General features: G+C 40.9%; 1 protein-coding gene across 2 annotated transcripts in view; it reads right to left on the bottom strand.

Annotated features, from left to right (window-relative positions):
- Positions 1 to 20916, bottom strand: part of si:ch211-200p22.4 (phosphatidylinositol-binding clathrin assembly protein) — a 130504-nt gene that overhangs the window by 68254 nt on the left and 41334 nt on the right. For both annotated transcript variants that reach the window (XM_062994322.1, XM_062994323.1), the window contains exon 2: positions 19943 to 20085. In XM_062994322.1, coding sequence (XP_062850392.1) covers positions 19943 to 20085 — 143 coding nt within the window. The remainder of the gene's footprint in view (positions 1 to 19942; positions 20086 to 20916) is intronic.

Below are 20916 nucleotides of genomic sequence, written 5' to 3'. Positions count from 1 at the left end.
ATGAACTGCAGCTTTGTTCAGCGCTTAGCTTGAGAGGTGCAGTAAGACGTCATCAAAGTGCGAATATCAGACGAATCTGCATTTGTGTGGAAAAACCGTCAAATCCACTCTGAAAGCTCCACATGTATCTGTGTTTAGCTGGATTTACCTCACTGTTTCACTTTTAAACTTGCTCAGGGTTCTGAGACAAGAATCAGGTTTTTTACTATTAAAAAAAATCTTAATGTGACCTAATGTACTAAAAGAACGACATAGGAACACTAAACCTCTGTTAATTATTACCGCTCATAAGTTCTCTTCACTAATGAAATTCCTTGCTTGTTTTAGTACAAGTTACATTAAGTTTCTCATGTGAATGCGCCTTTACTGAACGGAATACGGTATTGCAACATCAAGCATCTCCATGATTAAGAAGCACATGAAAACAATAAAGAAATAAAAGTAAGGTGCATTTTCTTATTGATTTTTAACTGTTTTCAATTGTATTTTAGTGTTTTTATATTATACTTGTGTTATTTTAAGTCTATAAGTGTCAAAACAACCCCATTATTTTACATACGTTGAAAATATATGGAAGTCCACGGGACCATGGAATGCATTAACAGGTTTCTCATACATCCTTATGGGGAAAAAATACCTTGAAACTCAATGTCTTTTAAACTCAATGCTACTTCCAGAACCAATTGATGTTGAGTTTCAAGGTACCACTGTATGTGAAAAGTTATTGTGATACAAAAATGTGATTTATGTAATCTGTTAAGTGATCTGCCCCCTCCCCCCCAACATAATTATTTTAGATCTAAAAGCATACTAATTGTAAAATGTAATATAAACATAACAAACATCATGAGCAAATGAACACAGTGTACTAATCTTTCATTAACTGAAGGAAACGTTATGCAACCCTTACATCACATCACCCTGTGTAAAGAACCTTAAAGAACTGACTGTTTAACCTTGGCAGCAACAACCACTGTCAATAATGAAAGATCTTTTAGGTCTTTATGGATTTTTGCTCTACTTGTTTTTCAATTCAAAGTCTTTAATCATAAACTGATCAGCCATAACATTAAAACCACCTCCTTGTTTCTACACTCACTGTCCATTTTATCAGCTCCACTTTGAAGCACTTTGTAGTTCTACATTTACTGACTGCAGTTCGTCTGTTTCTCTGCATGCTTTGTTAGTCTGTTAGTCCTTTCATGCTGTTCTTTAATGGTCAGGACCCCCACAGGACCACCACAGAGCAGGTATTATTTAGGTTGTGGATCATTCTCAGCACTGCAGTGACACTGACATGGTGGTGGTGTGTTAGTGTGTGTTGTGCTGGTATGAGTGGATCAGACACAGCAGCGCTGCTACCTAGCTGGTCCACCTTGTAGATGTAAAGTCAGAGACGATCGCTCATCTATTGCTTCTGTTTGAGTTGGTCACCTTCTGGACCTTCATCAGTGGTCACAGGACGCTGCCCATGGGGCGCTGTTGGCTGGATATTTTTGGTTGGTGGACTATTCTCAGTCCTTAACACAGTCACTAACGCACCACCACCATGTCAGCATCACTGCAGTGCTGAGAATTATCCACCACCTAAACAATACCTGCTCTGTAGTGGTCCTGTGGGGGTCCTGACCATTGAAGAACAGCATGAGAGGGGGCTAACAAAGCATGTAGCGAAACAGATGGACTACAGTCAGTAATTGTATAACTACAAAGTGCTTCTATGTAGTCAGTGGAGCTGATAAAAAGGACACTGAGTGTAGAAACAAAAAGGTGGTTTTAATGTTATGGCTGATCAGTGTATGTACAGAGAACAAAGACTTACAAAAGTAAAAAGAACAGATTTCCAACATCTTACTAAACAACTTTATTGTATTTTGTAAATCTAAAATTTACACACTTAAGAAAGTTGGGACAGAGGAATGTTTACCACTGTGTTCCATCACCTTTCCTATAAATGAGACTTTTTAATTGATGCAGTTTTACAAGTGGAATTCTTGTTTGATACAAGGCTTGAACTGCTTAGTAGGCGTGAACATTAATGTCCAGTTTTCCTTTTCATGATGCACTATACATATTAAACAGGAGAAACACAGGTTATGTTATTATTCTTATAATTTCAGCAAAGATGACAAATGGCATCCAATGCTCATTGGAAATTGGATAAACCAAGAATTAGGGTAAATATCTTGGTATTTTCAGATTTTGGTTGATGTAGTGGGTTTACTTTCATAGACCGACATACGTAATAGAGTCGAATGTGTCCATTCTCAAAATACAAGGTAGGCTATAGTTAAATGGCATGACATTACAAATAAAAACTCCCATACGCCAATAGTCTACTGTGATTCTGTTTACTCCTCTCAATTACATGCAACAGGACCGCCCTCTAGGCCTACTGAGGATAGGCCTCACCCCCCTGGTTTGGAACCACTGTTCTACAGTATGGGAAAAGGGAGCATTTATTGTGACCATTTATTGTGACCTATATCGATTAAGAGTTGCTTTACTGAGCCAGCATACTTTGCAGTATGTGGAGTTTGGTTCCAATTTTTTTATTTACTGGAAAAGTACAAATTTACAGCAAGTGGCTGGGACGGGGGAGTTGAGCTTTTTATATTTAATACCTGTCCATATGCTGTGAGTTTATTCTTCAGTCATGCATTAAATAAAGAATAAAAACCTGCTACCAGAAGCTGAAGGTGTTTCAGAGTCAGGTTATCTAACCAGTCTTAACTAAGCCTTTTTCTTTAGCTCCTACACTGTTAGGGAATGCAGCTTTACCTGAAATAACCACAGCTCGCTTTGCCTAAATCCAGCAAAATTCAAATCTTGGAGGGCTTTAGCTAAAAGACATACATTCAGCACACATTAAGGCGAGAAGCAGCTTGCACAGTATTTAAACTTCAACTTTAGGCTTAGCAGTCTCGTGAGGCATTTGCCGACCCCAGTGTACGTAGAAAAGGGTCATGTGAGTACAGATCAGAGCCAAGTTCCTGTCGTCTATATTTTATTCCTGTCACTGCGAGGAAGTCACTGCTGAGTCATTATAATTACTTTCCTGAAAACAGCCACTTATGTCCAAACTCTGATCCTGAAAAATTTCATGCTGTAAAAATGAACCATAAAGTATCATTAGAGCTGAACAAACTAAGTCCTTATAGCAAATTATAACAAAGCAAAGAGAAAAAAAAAAAAGTCATCGGCTGCATTGGCACAACACAGCCATGGCAGTTCTCGCAGTTTTCGCATCAATGTAAGCCCATGGTGTTTATTTGAGATGTCCACACTATTCTGTTCAATAAATAAATACTTTATGCATTTAACAGCCTCGTCTTTCCACCTTAAAAGTCTACAGTGGTACCTTGTAACTCAACATCCCTTAAACTCAAAATCTTTGAAACGCAACGCCCTTCGTCAAGAAATCTGTACCCTTGCCGCTCAGGTGGCGCAGCAGTAAAAACACACGCTGCAACCAGAGCTGGGATCTCGAATACATCGTTTCGAATCACAGCTCTGCCTGCCGGCCAAGGCTGAGCGGCCACATGAACAACGATTCGCCTGTTGTTCAGATATGGGCGGGACAAAGCTGAATGAGGTCTCTCTCTCATGACTGGTGCAATTACGACCTCTGCTGGCTGATTGATGTCACCTGCACAGAGATGAGAAAAGAGTGCCCCCAGGGTGTGTCTCTCTGTACACAACGCTGAGCTCACTGCACTCGTCAAAGTGTAGGTGATTGTTTGTTTATTTATTTGGATTTTTAATGTCCTGTTTTACATTCTTTAATTACATTCATGACAGACATACGGTAGTTACTCATTACACAAGGTTCATCACTTCTCAAGGTTATATCGAACACAGTCATGGACAATTTTGTATCAAACCCAGGACCTTCTTGCTGTGAGGCGACAGTGATACCCACTTAGCCACCGTGCCGCCCCACGTGTCAGAGGGGGGCGGGGGTTAGCTTCGTTCTCCTCAATCAGAGCGGGGATCGGCATTGGTGAATAGGAAGCATGATGCGCTAAACTGGACACGCTAAACAGGACACGCTAAACAGGGAGAAAAGGGGAGAAAATGCAAAATGAAAAACCAAAAAAAAGAAATCTGTACCCTTAAACTCAACTGTTTTTTTTTTCAATTGATCTATTTCATTTTTAAATTAACAAAGAACAGCCGCTTTTGTTCAGCACTTGAGCACTCGGCTTGAGCGGTGCAGTAAAACGTCATCAAAATGCAACTATGAGACGAATCTTCATAACATGTATCTGTGTTTAGCTGGATTTTTGTTCCGTTTCCCTTTTAAACTTGCGTTACAGCTCGAGGTTCAGAGAAATTGTAAGAATCAGCTTTTTTTTTTGAGAGAGAGTCTAAAACGCTTATTGTTAAAAAAAGCTTAACGTGATTTAATGTATTAAAATTATGACATAGAAACACTAAACCTCTCAATTATTACTGCTCATAAGTTCTCTCCACTAATGAAATTCCTTGCTCGTTTTAATACAATAAGTCACGTTAAGCTTTGTGCAACACTTATTTATTTGTAACTATTTTTAATTGTATTTCCATGGTTTTATATTATATTTGTGTTATTTTTAGTGTATAAGTGTCAAAAACAACCCCATTATTTTATATTAATGGAAAACATATGCAGTTCTATGGGACCATGGAACGCTTCGACAGGTTCCCATACATCCTTATGAGAAAAAATACCTTGAAACTCAACGCCTTTAAAACTCAACGCCACTCCCAGAACCAATTGACGTCGAGTTGAGGTACCACTGTATATTGTTGTACTGTGGTCATTTTGATTTGACAAGGTCAGGAGAAACTCCGGTTGTCGGCACTAAGCTCTGATCTTAACCACACTGAACACTTTTGGGTCAAACTAAAATGCTGATTGCAAGCCAGATCCTCTCATCTAACATCAGGTGTGGGTCACCCACTAACAAGCTAATAAAAATAAGATGAAATGATCAATTGATGAACGCCCACTAAGGTTTTGATCAGTGGTCAGCATATGCTTGGCCATATGACAAACATTAGGAAATTAGACTAGAAAAATAATTTAAATCAAATATTTATGTTGAGTTTCGGGCCCTAGTCTAATATTTTTTTCTAGTGTACATTTATTTATTTGATTTTTTACACCACTTTATACACTTTATATTATTTATAGCATGATCGGTATTATGTTAGTCATTTTTGTCTTGTTTCTATTTGTCCATTTATATTTTTGTTTTCATTTTTGTTTCTGCCAGGAAGTTTAGGATTGTTCTTGTGTTTTCTTGGTTGAGGGCAGAGATGGGGCACACACAGCGACTTCAGACTCGACTCGGACTCATTTAAAATGACTCGGACTCAACTCATGACTCAATGAGACAAAAAATGACTTGTATACAACAAAAGTCAGCATGTGTTAACATTAGTTACGTGTGACAATTACATTATAACGCTCCAGCCATTTTATCCTGCAACAAACACAATGGGTAAATGTTCCAGCCAGCAAACATGGAAGCGTTGCTCCCTACTCCCTCCTTTGGATTGGAATCTCACTTAAAATGGTGGAATACCTTACATCGTGCACTTCACTGGAACAACTACGGTGAATGAAATGTTCCTACAGAATTTGGCGCTAATGGTTGAAAGACCGATTTCTGAACCAATCAGACCATCTGATTTAATTTTTAGTAAGAAATGCTGTTATTTGTATTTATTTAATTTGCAGCATCACACAGATGATTGTCAATGAAACGCTTGATTGGCTTTCTAACGAGTTTGTGTTTTACTTCACAACCGGGAAAAGTTTGGAGGTTTTTAATTATAAGCACATTTAAAAAATAATGGATTATATTCCTATATATGGGCTGCTCACTGGATGGCTTCGAGTTGGTGGTCGAAAAGAGGTCTGTAAACAAACTCATTTCCATACTGGACAATCCAACACATCCCCTCCATGACCTCCTAATCAGACAGCAGAGCACCTTCAGTAACAGACTCATTCAGCTACGCTGTAAGAAGGAACGATACAGGAAATCGTTTGTACCAACAGCGATCTCACTGTATAACTCATCCCCACTGTGCCGGGACATCATCGCTCACTGAGTTAATACCAGGACTATCAGGACAGACTCATGGAACATGATCTGTCACTCTGTTTATTTCATTACACATCTGGACATTTAATGACGACACTTATGTAATTTTGCTATTATATTACATATTGCATTTATACTGTATTTATTTCTACCAACATTGCACTGCAATGCTTACTTATTATTTCTTATGCACCTTAAGCCTATTTAATTAATAGTTTTTAACTGAGTCTTTTATTTACTTAATATGTTTTGCTATTGTATCTTGAGCTGTTGTAATACTTGACTTTCCCTCTGGGATTAATAAAGTTATCTATCTATCTATCTATCTATCTATCTATCTATCTATCTATCTATCTATCTATCTATCTATCTATCTATCTATCTATCTATCTTTATATCTTTATATCTAATGGGACAACACATGGTTATTAATTTAATAGCATCTGGAAGAACATAAGCTAAGGTAAGCATTGGTTATGATTTTTTTGCTGTGTTTTGGATTTTGGCTTCTGTGCTGTGATTTATCGTGCGCTTTTGTTGCGACAGCCGACAGCCCCAAAACATCACTGCTCTAGAGGAGATCTGCATGGAGGAATGGGCCAAAATACCAGCTACAGTGTGTGCAAACCTGGTGAAGACTTACAGGAAACGTTTGACCTCTGTCATTGCCAACAAAGGTTATGTTACAAAGTATTGAGTTGAACTTTTGTTATTGACCAAATACTTATTTTCCACCATAATTTACAAATAAATTCTTTAAAAATCCTACAATGTGATTTCCTGGATTTTTTTTTTCTCATTTTGTCTCTCATAGTTGAAGTGTACCTATGATGAAAATTACAGACCTCTCTCATCTTTCTAAGTAGGAGAACCTGCACCATCAGTGGCTGACTAAATACTTTTTGACCCCACTGTATTTGTTTATTTCTACGCTTAATTTACAATACATGTTTTGTGTAGATTATATTGACTCGTGACTTGACTTGGACTCTAGCCTAAAGACTCGCGACTTGACTCGGACTCTAGCCTAAAGACTCGTGACTCGACTCGGACATTTAAACCCTGAGTAAATATCGGTTACCATTATGATAAATGGCACAGCCTTCACTCTTTCCATCACTGCACAGCAATGTACTGGGTAGGGCTTACATAACACAATCTTACATAATGCAAATCTGGTGAATTTGGGTTAAAGTAATTGTAAACATTAGGCGTGTCCTCCACCATGGATTGGCATCCTGTCTGGGGTGTGTTACTGCATTCACCCAGTGATTCTAGGGAAATGGGACCCATGTGACCCTGACAAGGATAAAGCATTGGTAAAACATGAAAATGAAATAAAATAAAATAAGGCACATCCTAATGTTAGCTTATTAACACAATGATTCACTTTTGATTCATCTATAAGTGATTCTTTATGATGACTCTTCAACAGGCTTCAGGCAGCACTTTTATTTCTCAAGCATTCAAATTTGCATTTATTTTTCCAGCTCTGGATCTGTTTTACATGAGTAAATATTGAGATATTATTAGTTATTTGTGGCACCCACTCGACCAGCTGTGTTACTGCGCTGCCAAGTGCCATCTAGTCAATTCCGACTCCTGCCGACCATTTCTCCAGAACATCCTGTCTTTTGTTTGGGTCTTCAGGCTTCCTAATGGCTTGTCCAGAGTTCCTTTAATTGTATTTGTCCATCTTTTTGCTGGTTGTCCTCTTCCTCTTTTAACTTCAACTCTACCAAGCATAGATGTCTTTGCCAATGAATCGATTCTTCCCATAATGAGTCCAAAATAAGAGAGCTTTAGTTTGGTATGCAGGTTTCGAGTGAGAGGTTAGGTTTGATTCACTTTAATCAAAGATCCATTAGATACTCTCAAATAGGAGGATCTATTAGATACTCTGAAATGAAAGGATCTATTAGATACTCTTTGCCAATGAATCAATTCTACTTATTATGTGTCCTAAATAAGAGAGCTCAGTGCTTAAGGCCCTGGACTAGTGAGACAGTGGTAGCTCAGTGCTTAAGGTCCTGGACTAGTGAGACAGTGGTAGCTCAGTGGTTAAGGCCCTGGACTAGTGAGACAGTGGTAGCTCAGTGGTTAAGGCCCTGGACTAGTGAGACAGTGGTAGCTCAGTGGTTAAGGTCCTGGTCTAGTGAGACAGTGGTAGTTTAGTGCTTAAGGCCCTGGACTAGTGAGACAGTGGTAGCTCAGTGCTTAAGGTCCTGGACTAGTGAGACAGTGGTAGCTCAGTGCTTAAGGTCCTGGACTAGTGAGACAGTGGTAGCTCAGTGGTAGCTCAGTGGTTAAGGTCCTGGACTAGTGAGACAGTGGTAGCTCAGTGGTTAGGATCCTGGACTAGTGAGACAGTGGTAGCTCAGTGGTTAGGATCCTGGACTAGTGAGACAGTGGTAGCTCAGTGGTTAGGATCCTGGACTAGTGAGACAGTGGTAGCTCAGTGCTTAAGGCCCTGGACTAGTGAGACAGTGGTAGCTCAGTGGTTAAGGTCCTGGACTAGTGAGACAGTGGTAGCTCAGTGGTTAGGATCCTGGACTAGTGAGACAGTGGTAGCTCAGTGGTTAGGATCCTGGACTAGTGAGACAGTGGTAGCTCAGTGGTTAAGGTCCTGGACTAGTGAGACAGTGGTAGCTCAGTGGTTAAGGCCCTGGACTAGTGAGACAGTGGTAGCTCAGTGCTTAAGGCCCTGGACTAGTGAGACAGTGGTAGCTCAGTGGTTAAGGTCCTGGACTAGTGAGACAGTGGTAGCTCAGTGGTTAAGGTCCTGGACTAGTGAGACAGTGGTAGCTCAGTGCTTAAGGTCCTGGACTAGTGAGACAGTGGTAGCTCAGTGGTTAAGGTCCTGGACTAGTGAGACAGTGGTAGCTCAGTGGTTAAGGTCCTGGACTAGTGAGACAGTGGTAGCTCAGTGCTTAAGGTCCTGGACTAGTGAGACAGTGGTAGCTCAGTGGTTAAGGCCCTGGACTAGTGAGACAGTGGTAGCTCAGTGCTTAAGGCCCTGGACTAGTGAGACAGTGGTAGCTCAGTGGTTAGGATCCTGGACTAGTGAGACAGTGGTAGCTCAGTGGTTAAGGCCCTGGACTAGTGAGACAGTGGTAGCTCAGTGCTTAAGGCCCTGGACTAGTGAGACAGTGGTAGCTCAGTGGTTAAGGTCCTGGACTAGTGAGACAGTGGTAGCTCAGTGGTTAAGGTCCTGGACTAGTGAGACAGTGGTAGCTCAGTGCTTAAGGTCCTGGACTAGTGAGACAGTGGTAGCTCAGTGGTTAAGGCCCTGGACTAGTGAGACAGTGGTAGCTCAGTGCTTAAGGCCCTGGACTAGTGAGACAGTGGTAGCTCAGTGGTTAGGATCCTGGACTAGTGAGACAGTGGTAGCTCAGTGGTTAAGGTCCTGGACTAGTGAGACAGTGGTAGCTCAGTGGTTAAGGCCCTGGACTAGTGAGACAGTGGTAGCTCAGTGGTTAAGGTCCTGGACTAGTGAGACAGTGGTAGCTCAGTGGTTAAGGCCCTGGACTAGTGAGACAGTGGTAGCTCAGTGGTTAAGGTCCTGGACTAGTGAGACAGTGGTAGCTCAGTGCTTAAGGCTGAAAATGTTATGTAAATGTAAATAAGATGTCCACATATGATTGGTTATATGACAAATATTAAGAGATTAGACTAAAAACACTAGACTTAGTTTAGGGGCATTTAAAACCTGTGTCAATACTAGGTTACCATTAGGATAAATGGCACAACAGTATTCACGCGGCTTTCTAAAAATCAAACCCAATATGATATGTGGTGAGATTTCAGCACCGTCTTACATGTCTTGATCAATATGCTGGTTAAAAATCAAACCCTACCCTGGAGAAGCGGGCTAATGCATGCAGGGAGTTCAACACTGCAGAGTCAGGAACTCATCTCCTAACAAGTTACTATGACTACAGCTCGTTCAGCTGGTGTATAAACCGCAGCAGAAAACACCAGTGTAAAAAGAAAAGCATGTATTTTTTTTACACAGTGTGCTGGAGTGGGTTTTATTCAGCAGGCTCGTAATACGTGACATTAAGTTGATTCGCTGGAAGCATCTCGTTCTGTATCAGTGTCATTTCTGGTTCTGGCTTTAGCTTTGTTTGGCTTTTATATCACATTCAGACATCGATCTATTAGAAATCAAGTAATTGTACATTTATTAACTATTTCATTTGATAACTCCACCACATAGGTGAACTTTCTCATTGTTTTTTTTAATTTGTATAAATAAAGTCTCATTTATTTGCAAATTCATGTCCGGCTTCAGCCCACTGATTTGAATGACATGAGGCTAACTGTGTTAGCTTAGTAAGTAAAAAACAGCGGTGACATAATGGCCGTAATCGCTGTCTAAGTAGTGCGTCTAAATAATCTGCCTGATAAGTTCGATGACTAAGTAGGCAGTAGGCAGCAAGGCAGCTTACTAGGTTTACAGACAGACCCAATATGTCATTTTAGTTATCCTCACTCGTCTTCCACTGTTCCATTCGCTTCATCGTTCCCACCTAGAGAGCTTTGGGCTATCAAGTAAAAAGGTTAAGAGTTGGAATCTGCCACTCAGGTGGCACACCAAAACTGGGTTTTCGAATACATCGTATCGAATCTCAGCTCTGCCACCCGGCTGGGTTGGGCGGCTGCATGAACAACGATTGGCTGTTGTTCATAGGGTTATGGGCAAGCCGGATCATGGGTCCTCATAACTGGAGCAATTATGACCCCTGCTGGCTGATTGATGGCGCCTGCACAGGGCTGAGGAATAATGCTGATCAGAGTGTGGCTCTCCGTGCACAGTGCTGATCGGTATATATGAAATCGACTAGTGCAGGTGAAAAATGCAGTCTGTACTGAGCACGTGTCGGAGGGGGCGTGTGTCAGTGGAGAAGCTCCTCAGTCAGCGGTGGAGGGTAATTGGACACGACTAGATTAGGGGAGAAAATTGGGGGGAAAGGTTGAAAAAATAGAAAATTAAAATAAATAAATAAATCCCAGCTCTGCTATGCAGCCACTGTTGGGCCCTTGAGCAAGGTTCCTAACCCTCTCGGCTCCAGGGGCACTGAACAATGGCTAAACCTGCGCTCTCATCCCAGCTTCCAAAGAATTTAATTGCACTGTACACATGTATATTTATATATGACAAATAAAGCCATTCTTCTTCTATTCTAATCTCCATACTGCCAGGTTTTTAAAAGTTGGGAAGAAACTGGAGTACCTGGAGGAAACCTTCAGTGTTATTACTCAGCTGTAATCCAGCTTTACACACTACAGCCTTTGGTGACGAATGCTAATCACCTTTCAGCCCACTTGTTTATCCTTCTCCTACACCGCAGGTACTCACAAGCATCCTCCCAAGCTCAGTTCTGCTGTTTTATTTCCACAGCAGGAAAAAAAGCTGTGAGAGAAAGAGCACCACGTCTGTGTGTTTATTAGAAAGGTAATTATTACCTAGTTTAGCCCACGTCGCTCAAACACATCACGCATTTTGAGCACCACGCGACTGGAATGTTAAACACACTGATCTCGCCTGCATTACCCACGAGGAGAGTCAATATTCACGATGATATTACAACCAAATTACAACCTCTAATGTATGATGTGCGTCTGAATCCGCCTGCCTGTGTGAATAATGGAAACACAGCAGCACCAGGGCTCTGTAAAAGCTGGTAAATTCCACTGCTGTCTATTTAAATCTAATAATGAATCCTGACGGCCGGGTGTATAATTGCTCTGTGTGTGTGCGGCAGGATTCAATAACCGTGCTATCAGCAAGCCGTTATTTATCTCTACAGCACAAACACTTTATCAGAGCTCCCAGCATAAGGCAAACCCTCGAGTGGTTCCTTTTTACACCCAAACACACCCACACACCTTTTTGATCATCCCACAGCAACCAACAAGCTCACGGCCTCCCATTAACACATACAATATATGAACAAAAAAAAAGTATTGGAACACCCCTTGGTTAATATAAGGCTTCTTTTTTGCACAGTAAAGTTTTAAGTAGCATTTGTGCATGTAACTCTGTATTGTAGTGCTTGACAAAAGGTTTGCCAAAGTCAAATCAGCTATTGTTGAGTGGCGGTTCTTGATGCAGTGCCGTCTCAGTGATCGAAAGTCAAGGGCGTTCAGCTTAACCTTGTGCCTTGGCCTTAATGCACTGAAATTCCTACCGATTCCTTGAATGGTTTAATGATATTCTGCACTGTAGAGGGAGAAATATGCAAATCCCTTCCAATCTTTATTTGAGGTACATTGTTTTTTAAACATTTCAATCATTTTCTCACACATTTGTTGCCACCTGAAGATCCTCTGATCATCTTTGCTCATCAAAGACTCTTAGCCTATCCTGGATGCTGCTTTTGTACCAAACCATGATTACAATCACCTGTTCACATCATCTGTTTGGAATCACATTATTATTTAGTTTTTTCACCTCATTACTAGCCCTAAATTGCCCCTGTTTTTTCACATGTATTTGCGAGCTGGTGAAATGCAAACACCTTCATCCAAGTGTATTCACAGTAATCTCATGCTGAAACAGGATGCCAATCTAAGTCGAGGTGCTGGTAGAATCTATTGGCTCTACCATCTACTGCTACCATCATTAGGTTGTATGGTGTCCACTCTAGGTTCGTTGGGCGACTTTTTTTTCCAAAGAACTTATAAAAATGCTTGACAAAAGCCCCAGTCTCTCTACCCCCCTCAATTTTCTTTAATGAATTGATTTTTCTACACTACCATTATGGTGTAGATGTCAAGAGCATATGAAAACTTGAGAGGGTTTTCGGTGGTTGAGTATTTTTTTCAATGCAAACAATAGATCTGTACAGAAGGCCAGCAGTTCATGCTTGTAAACTTCACTTTACAAGCCCTCTCAAAATAACTGCATAAGATGCCAATGCTTTTTGTCAGAATTTAGAAAGAAATGAGTATGAAAAAAATCTTATAATTTATTAAGACTGGAAGCGTAATAAAAAATAGTCGTCGCTCTTTGATTCTGGTTGAAGCCCTACCTCTGCCAAGCTGCGACTGTTGGGACCCTGAGTGAGGCTCTTAACCTTTAATTTTGTGTATTATGTTCAGTCACTTACAGTTGTAAGTCGGTTTACATCAAAGTGTCTGCTTGATGCTGGAAATGTAGATGTGTCTACAGAGGGACAGCACAGGTAACATGTTTTGGAGATAAAATTATGGAAGCAAGATTGAGATAGTTTGAGCGTTTTAGCATGTGCAGAAGAGGGATGCAAGTTCTATGATGAGAAAAATGCTGAGAATGGAGCTGCCAGGCAGGAGGAGGTTTAAGGGTGTGGTGTGGGAGGACATGCAGGTAGCTGGCGTGACAGCGGATGATGTTCAAGACAGGGCAAGATGGAGATGAATTATCTGCTGTGGCGACCCACGTGTGTCTTACTGAATAACAAATTCATGTGACATGCTTTAAGAAACAGACTCAAACGTTGTAAATAATAACAATGAGTTTAGGTACAAGCCTCATGCTAAGAGGACAGTTGAGTTTTGGAGCATTGGTACTAAAAAATACTCTTGCAAATAGTTCATTCAACAGCTCCATGGTCAAATGTCTCATGAAAACAATGGCTTTCTCTCTTGTATCTAGGGCATTCTGTCAGAATATGTTTTATGATAACTGGGGTTCGACAGTGACTACAGAGGGGAGCCTCCTCCCTTTTAATCAGGAGTAAGTAGTGAGTTGAGTGTGTCTGATGCAGCATTTTGAATACAATACTCGGTCTCTTCATTTATCTTGGAGTGTATTTAGAGTGGAGATATCAGTGGGTGGGAAAAACCATCAAATATATTAGAATTGATAGATTGACAGAGACAGACAGACAGATAAATAGACAGGAAAATAAATAGACAGACAGACATATAAATAGACAGACATATAAATAGACAGACAGACAGACAGATAGACAGACAGGCAGATAGAACGACTGACAGAAAGACAGACAGACAGAGACAGACAGATAGAAAGACATACAGACAAATAGACAGACAAACAGATAAATAGACAGACAGATAAATAGACAGACAGACAAATAGACAGACAAACAGATAAATAGACAGACAGACAAACAGACAGACAAATAGACAGACAGACAGACAGATAAATAGACAGACAGATAAATAGACAGACAGACAGATAAATAGACAGACAGACAAATAGACAGACATATAAATAGACAGACAGATAGACAAACAGACAGACAGATAGACAGGCAGATAGAATGACTGACAGACAGACAGACAGACAGACAGATAAATAGACAGACAGACAGACAGACAGACAGACAGATAAATATACAGACAGACAGACAGACAGACAGACAGACAGAAAGATAGAAAGACATACAGACAAATAGACAGACAGATAAATAGACAGACAGACAGGCAGATAGATAGATAGATAGATAGATAGATAGATAGATAGATAGATAGATAGATAGATAGATAGATAGATAGATAGATAGATAGATAGAACAACTGACAGACAAATATCAATAGATAGACAGACAGATAGATAAATAGATAGACAGAGACAGATGAATAGACAGACAGATAGATAAATAGATAGACAGACAGACAGACGAATAGACAGACAGATAGATAAACAGACAGACAGACAGATAAATAGATAGACAGATAGATAAATAGATAGACAGAGACAGATGAATAGACAGACAGATAGATAAATAGATAGACAGACAGACAGACGAATAGACAGACAGATAGATAAACAGACAGACAGACAGATAAATAGATAGACAGATAGATAAATAGACAGACAGACAGACAGACAGATAGATAAATAGACAGACAGATAGAAAAATAGATAGACAGACAGACAGATAGATAAATAGACAGACAGATAGATAAATAGACAGACAGATAAATAGATAGACAGACAGACAGATAGATAAATAGACAGACAGATAGATCAATAGATAGACAGACAGACAGATAGATAAATAGATAGACAGATAGATAAATAGACAGATAGAAAAATAGATAGACGGGCAGATAGACAGATGAATAGATAGACAGATATGTAGGTGTACTATGTAGGTGAATGAATAGAATGAAGATGTATGATTATATGTATTATAATAAACTATTATGACAGTGTATTTTATAGTAAATATTAACAGACAATGTAAGCTTCATAAACAGAGTGACAGATCATGCTTAATGAGTCGGCCTTTCCTGAGTCACTATCCTGATAGTGGCTCAGTGTTCCATGATGACCCAGCACAGTGAAGAGAGTTATACAGTGTGATCGCTGTTGGTACATCTACATTTTTTGGCATTTAGCACACACCTTTTATTCAAAGTGACTTACAGTACTGTGACAGTATATTATCTAAGCTATTGAGGGTTAAGGGCCCAACAGCAGCAGCCTGGCAGTGGTGGAGCTTGAACCAGCGACCTTCTAATTACTAGTCCAGTACCTTAACCACGAGGCTACGACTTGTTCCAAATGATCTGTATACAGTTTCTTTTTTAGTTTCAGGTACCAGGTTTTTGGGTTGGGTACAAGCTCGGTGCTAGGAGGACAGGGCTTACAGCCAGTGCAGAGTGTATTACATTTACTGTTACACTTAGCCTGGCTTCACTTCATACAAAGTGAGGTCATCCTGGTGTGAGAGGAACTAATAATAAAGGAACAAATTGCGAGAACACACTGCGTTCGTCCTTTCTGATCCTCAAAGTTATGCCGAGTCCTCCATCATTCCACTGTCAGCGTTTTTGGCCCTCACTTCCTCTTATCTCTCTTGTACACACATACTCTCGCCCGCTCACCTTCACTCCACACATCCATCTCTCCCCGCCAACCTCCCTCTGTCCTGTCCACGGCTTACAACCCTGTGGCGTCACAAAAATAAATTGTACATGCAGTATCTGGGCCACGGGTGGGAGGAACTGAGGAGAGTGTTTCACAGCCCCACCCAACTCGCACAAGTGTGTTGCTAAGATTAGCATTTTCAAGATTAGCAGAGTTTAGGGTAGTGCTAACTCTGAGGTCAGGTGCTTGACTAAAAATCAGAGGGTCACTGGTTAATTTTTCCATCTGTCTGTCTGTCTCGCTTCCACTGTTGGATGCCTGAGTGAGGCTCTTAACCTTTAATGTCCCCACTCTTTAACACTACACATTACAATGAAATATAATTATATAAATATGATTATATAAATATAATCTGTTTTTTTATATATATATATATATATATATATATATTAGGGCTGTCGAAGTTAACGCGATAATAACGCATTAACGCGACCTCAATTTAACGCGATTAAAAAAAATAGTGCCGTTAACGCAAATTCTAGTTCATGTTGACACTTGACTGGTAGAACAAACGTTTTAATGTCGGACTTGCCACCGTTTTTCATTTGCGGTTTGTTAACATAATGTAACCGATCGTGGTAGTGATGCACTTGCATAATAAAGAAATAAATACACGCTATATTCACAAGTTGTCGGGAGCAGAACACTTTATTACACTTAATTAACTTCTTCTTCTGTACCGAATACCGGAAAGCTGAGTCGAGCACGTTAGTCCATGAACTATGGAAGCCCCAAAGGGTCAAAACACACTCACTTCGTGTAGAAACGTCCATCAAACCATCGTCACGATACAACCACAGACAAGTCTGATACAATAACTACGCCTTATCCCACCTAAAGCACCGCTGATCTACAATGTTTGCTGATGGAGAAATTCTAACCTACAATCTGACATTTACTGCCTAGTATGTGAGTGAATAAAACTCCCTTACAGTTTTCTCTTGTCCCAGCAGTTTTTAACATAAGTACATTTAGCATAAAATGTGTTCACCATTTTAATTGTAACATTTCACTTAAAAATCCTTGTTTTCTATAACATTTACACAGATTTTTTTTAATGCGATTAATCGCGATTAACTATATGAAATTCTGAGATTAATCGCGATTAAAAAATTTTAATCGTTTGACAGCCCTAATAATTATATAAATATGATTATATAAATATAATCTGTTTATATATATATATACAGTGTATCACAAAAGTGAGTACACCCCTCACATTTCTGCAGATATTTAAGTATATCTTTTCATGGGACAACACTGACAAAATGACACTTTGACACAATGAAAAGTAGTCTGTGTGTAGCTTATATAACAGTGTAAATTTATTCTTCCCTCAAAATAACTCAATATACAGCCATTAATGTCTAAACCACCGGCAACAAAAGTGAGTACACCCCTTAGTGAAAGTTCCTGAAGTGTCAATATTTTGTGTGGCCATCATTATTTCCCAGAACTGCCTTAACTCTCCTGGGCATGGAGTTTACCAGAGCTTCACAGGTTGCCACTGGAATGCTTTTCCACTCCTCCATGACGACATCACGGAGCTGGCGGATATTCGAGACTTTGCGCTCCTCCACCTTCCGCTTGAGGATGCCCCAAAGATGTTCTATTGGGTTTAGGTTTGGAGACATGCTTGGCCAGTCCATCACCTTTACCCTCAGCCTCTTCAATAAAGCAGTGGTCGTCTTAGAGGTGTGTTTGGGGTCATTATCATGCTGGAACACTGCCCTGCGACCCAGTTTCCGGAGGGAGGGGATCGTGCTCTGCTTCAGTATTTCACAGTACATATTGGACTTCATGTGTCCCTCAATGAAATGTAACTCCCCAACACCTGCTGCACTCATGCAGCCCCAGACCATGGCATTCCCACCACCATGCTTGACTGTAGGCATGACACACTTATCTTTGTACTCCTCACCTGATTGCCGCCACACATGCTTGAGACCATCTGAACCAAACAAATTAATCTTGGTCTCATCAGACCATAGGACATGGTTCCAGTAATCCATGTCCTTTGTTGACATGTCTTCAGCAAACTGTTTGCGGGCTTTCTTGTGTAGAGACTTCAGAAGAGGCTTCCTTCTGGGGTGACAGCCATGCAGACCAATTTGATGTAGTGTGCGGCGTATGGTCTGAGCACTGACAGGCTGACCCCCCACCTTTTCAATCTCTGCAGCAATGCTGACAGCACTCCTGCGCCTATCTTTCAAAGACAGCAGTTGGATGTGACGCTGAGCACGTGCACTCAGCTTCTTTGGACGACCAACTCGAGGTCTGTTCTGAGTGGACCCTGCTCTTTTAAAACGCTGGATAATCTTGGCCACTGTGCTGCAGCCCAGTTTCAGGGTGTTGGCAATCTTCTTGTAGCCTTGGCCATCTTCATGTAGCGCAACAATTCGTCTTTTAAGATCCTCAGAGAGTTCTTTGCCATGAGGTGCCATGTTGGAACTTTCAGTGACCAGTATGAGAGAGTGTGAGAGCTGTACTACTAAATTGAACACACCTGCTCCCTATGCACACCTGAGACCTAGTAACACTAACAAATCACATGACATTTTGGAGGGAAAATGACAAGCAGTGCTCAATTTGGACATTTAGGGGTGTAGTCTCTTGGGGGTGTACTCACTTTTGTTGCCGGTGGTTTAGACATTAATGGCTGTATATTGAGTTATTTTGAGGGAAGAATAAATTTACACTGTTATATAAGCTGCACACAGACTACTTTTCATTGTGTCAAAGTGTCATTTTGTCAGTGTTGTCCCATGAAAAGATATACTTAAATATCTGCAGAAATGTGAGGGGTGTACTCACTTTTGTGATACACTGTATATATATTTTTTTTTTTTCTTTATGCATTTTCACCCCCTTTTCTCTCTTTTTAGAGCGTTCAACTGCCCGATTGCATCATGCTTCCTCTCCACCAATGCCGATCCCCACTCTGATTGAGGAGAACGAAGCTAACCCACGCCCCCTCCGACACGTGGGCAGCATGCCGTATGCATCTTATCACCTACACTTTGGCGAGTGCAGTGCAGCTTAGCGTTGTGTACGGAGAGACACACCCTAAACGCACTCTTTCCCCATCTCTGTGCAGGCGCCACCAATCAGCCAGCAGAGGTCGTAATTGCACCAGTCATGGGAGAGAGACCCCACCTGGCTTAGTCCCGCCCATATCTGAACAACAGGCCAATCGTTGTTCATGTGGCTGCTCAGCCTCAGCCAACAGGCAGAGCTGAGATTCGATACGATGTATTCGAGATCCCAGCTCTGGTTCCAGCGTGTGTTTTTACTGCTGCGCCACCTGAGCGGCCCTTAAATCAGGTTTTTGGTTACGTTCATGACAGAAACGATAGTTACTCCTTACACAAGATTGAATTTTGTATCTCTAATTCACCTCACTTGCATGTCTTCGGACTGTGGGAGGACCTTCTTGCTGTGAAGAAACAGTGCTACCCACTGAGCCACCGTGCCGCCCCAAGATAAAATTTGTACTGCAAGAAATTCTAGTTTTAATTCTAGTATATTTGCTTACTTTCGGTAATGTTTGGGTGATGCAACGGAGCAATCGGCTGGTTGGTTGTCTGCACTGACATAATTGGCTTGTTCATGAGAAAAAGTAATGGCCCGAGATGGCCAAAACAGCCTAGTCATTCTGAGTGCCAGTCCCAAGCCTGGATCAAAAAATAGGAGGGTTGTGTCAGGAGGGGCAACCAGTGTAAAAACTGGGTCAGGTATGTGAACCAGAATAGTGACCCCTAATATATTTATATATTGGAACAGCTGTATATAAATATATGTTATGGTCTTTTTATGTCTGCTTGTAAAGTGGATTATGGACACTTGATTATCTGTGATCTTTGTAAAATAAAAAAATATATATATAAAACTTCCCTAATTGCTAAACAATGGAAGTTTAGAATACTAAGGTTACAATCTGTAGGTGTGCGAGTCTCACCTCGTTGCCATACATCATCAGGTGGTGTGTGGTAATAAGGGCTTTGAACACCACCACCCAGCTGTTGTTGGCCGTCCTCTCGAACAGTGTGTCCGCCAGCTGTGGCACATTCACATTCATCTCGTTGGTGCAGTGGATCAGGTCTGGAACAAAATAAAACATGCACAACACATTCAGAGGCGCGTCTCACACCGCATGCGCTCCTCAATAATGCAGCAGCGCGGCTTCCGTGAGACCGAGAGCTTCGCGTGGGTCACGAATTGTCTGCATAAACCAGCTGCATAGTTTTAGAATCTACGAAGAAGTCTAGCAAATGGAATAACAAATACGTATCAGGAATTACACCACAAACGGCACGTTGCGTGATCAGGGGGGATAGAATGAATTTTAATGTCACACAATTCTACTGTTTAATATGATTAAATAGACCAAACTTAAAAATACAAGGCAGTGGGTGGCTTCATGTGTTTAACAGAAGGCATTTAATGTGGATCCATATGGTTTGTTACACTGGCCTAACAGGCAATGGCACAGTTAAAACTCAAAACTGGGTGTTAGCGGTGCTATCACTCTGATCTGCAGCTCTACAGACACAACTGGTCATGTCTGGTCAAGCTTGTCGGTTATTGGTTTAAAGAAACTTGATGTCTATTGGCTAGGATTTGGCGGTAGATGGCCAGTCAGGGACCTTGTGCTTGGGACAGTGCTAGTCTAGTGGGTAGAGCTTTGGGTTATAAATCTGAAGATTGTTGGTTTAAATCCAGGCTCTGCCATGCAACCACTGTTGGGCCCTTAAGCAAGGCCCTTAACCCTGTCTGCTCCAGGGGTGATGTACAATGGCTGACTGTGCAGAAAAAGCATTTCATTGTACTGTACATACACCAGTCATAACATTAAAACCACCTCTTTGTTTCTACACTCACTGTCTATTTTATCAGCTCCACTTACCATATAGAAGCACTTTGTAGTTCTAC

This window comes from Trichomycterus rosablanca, chromosome 4 (genome assembly GCF_030014385.1).
Source record: "Trichomycterus rosablanca isolate fTriRos1 chromosome 4, fTriRos1.hap1, whole genome shotgun sequence".
In the NCBI taxonomy this organism is placed as follows: domain Eukaryota; kingdom Metazoa; phylum Chordata; class Actinopteri; order Siluriformes; family Trichomycteridae; genus Trichomycterus; species Trichomycterus rosablanca.
The sequence above is the reverse complement of the archived record's forward strand: the minus strand, read 5'-3'. Positions and strand labels throughout refer to the sequence as shown.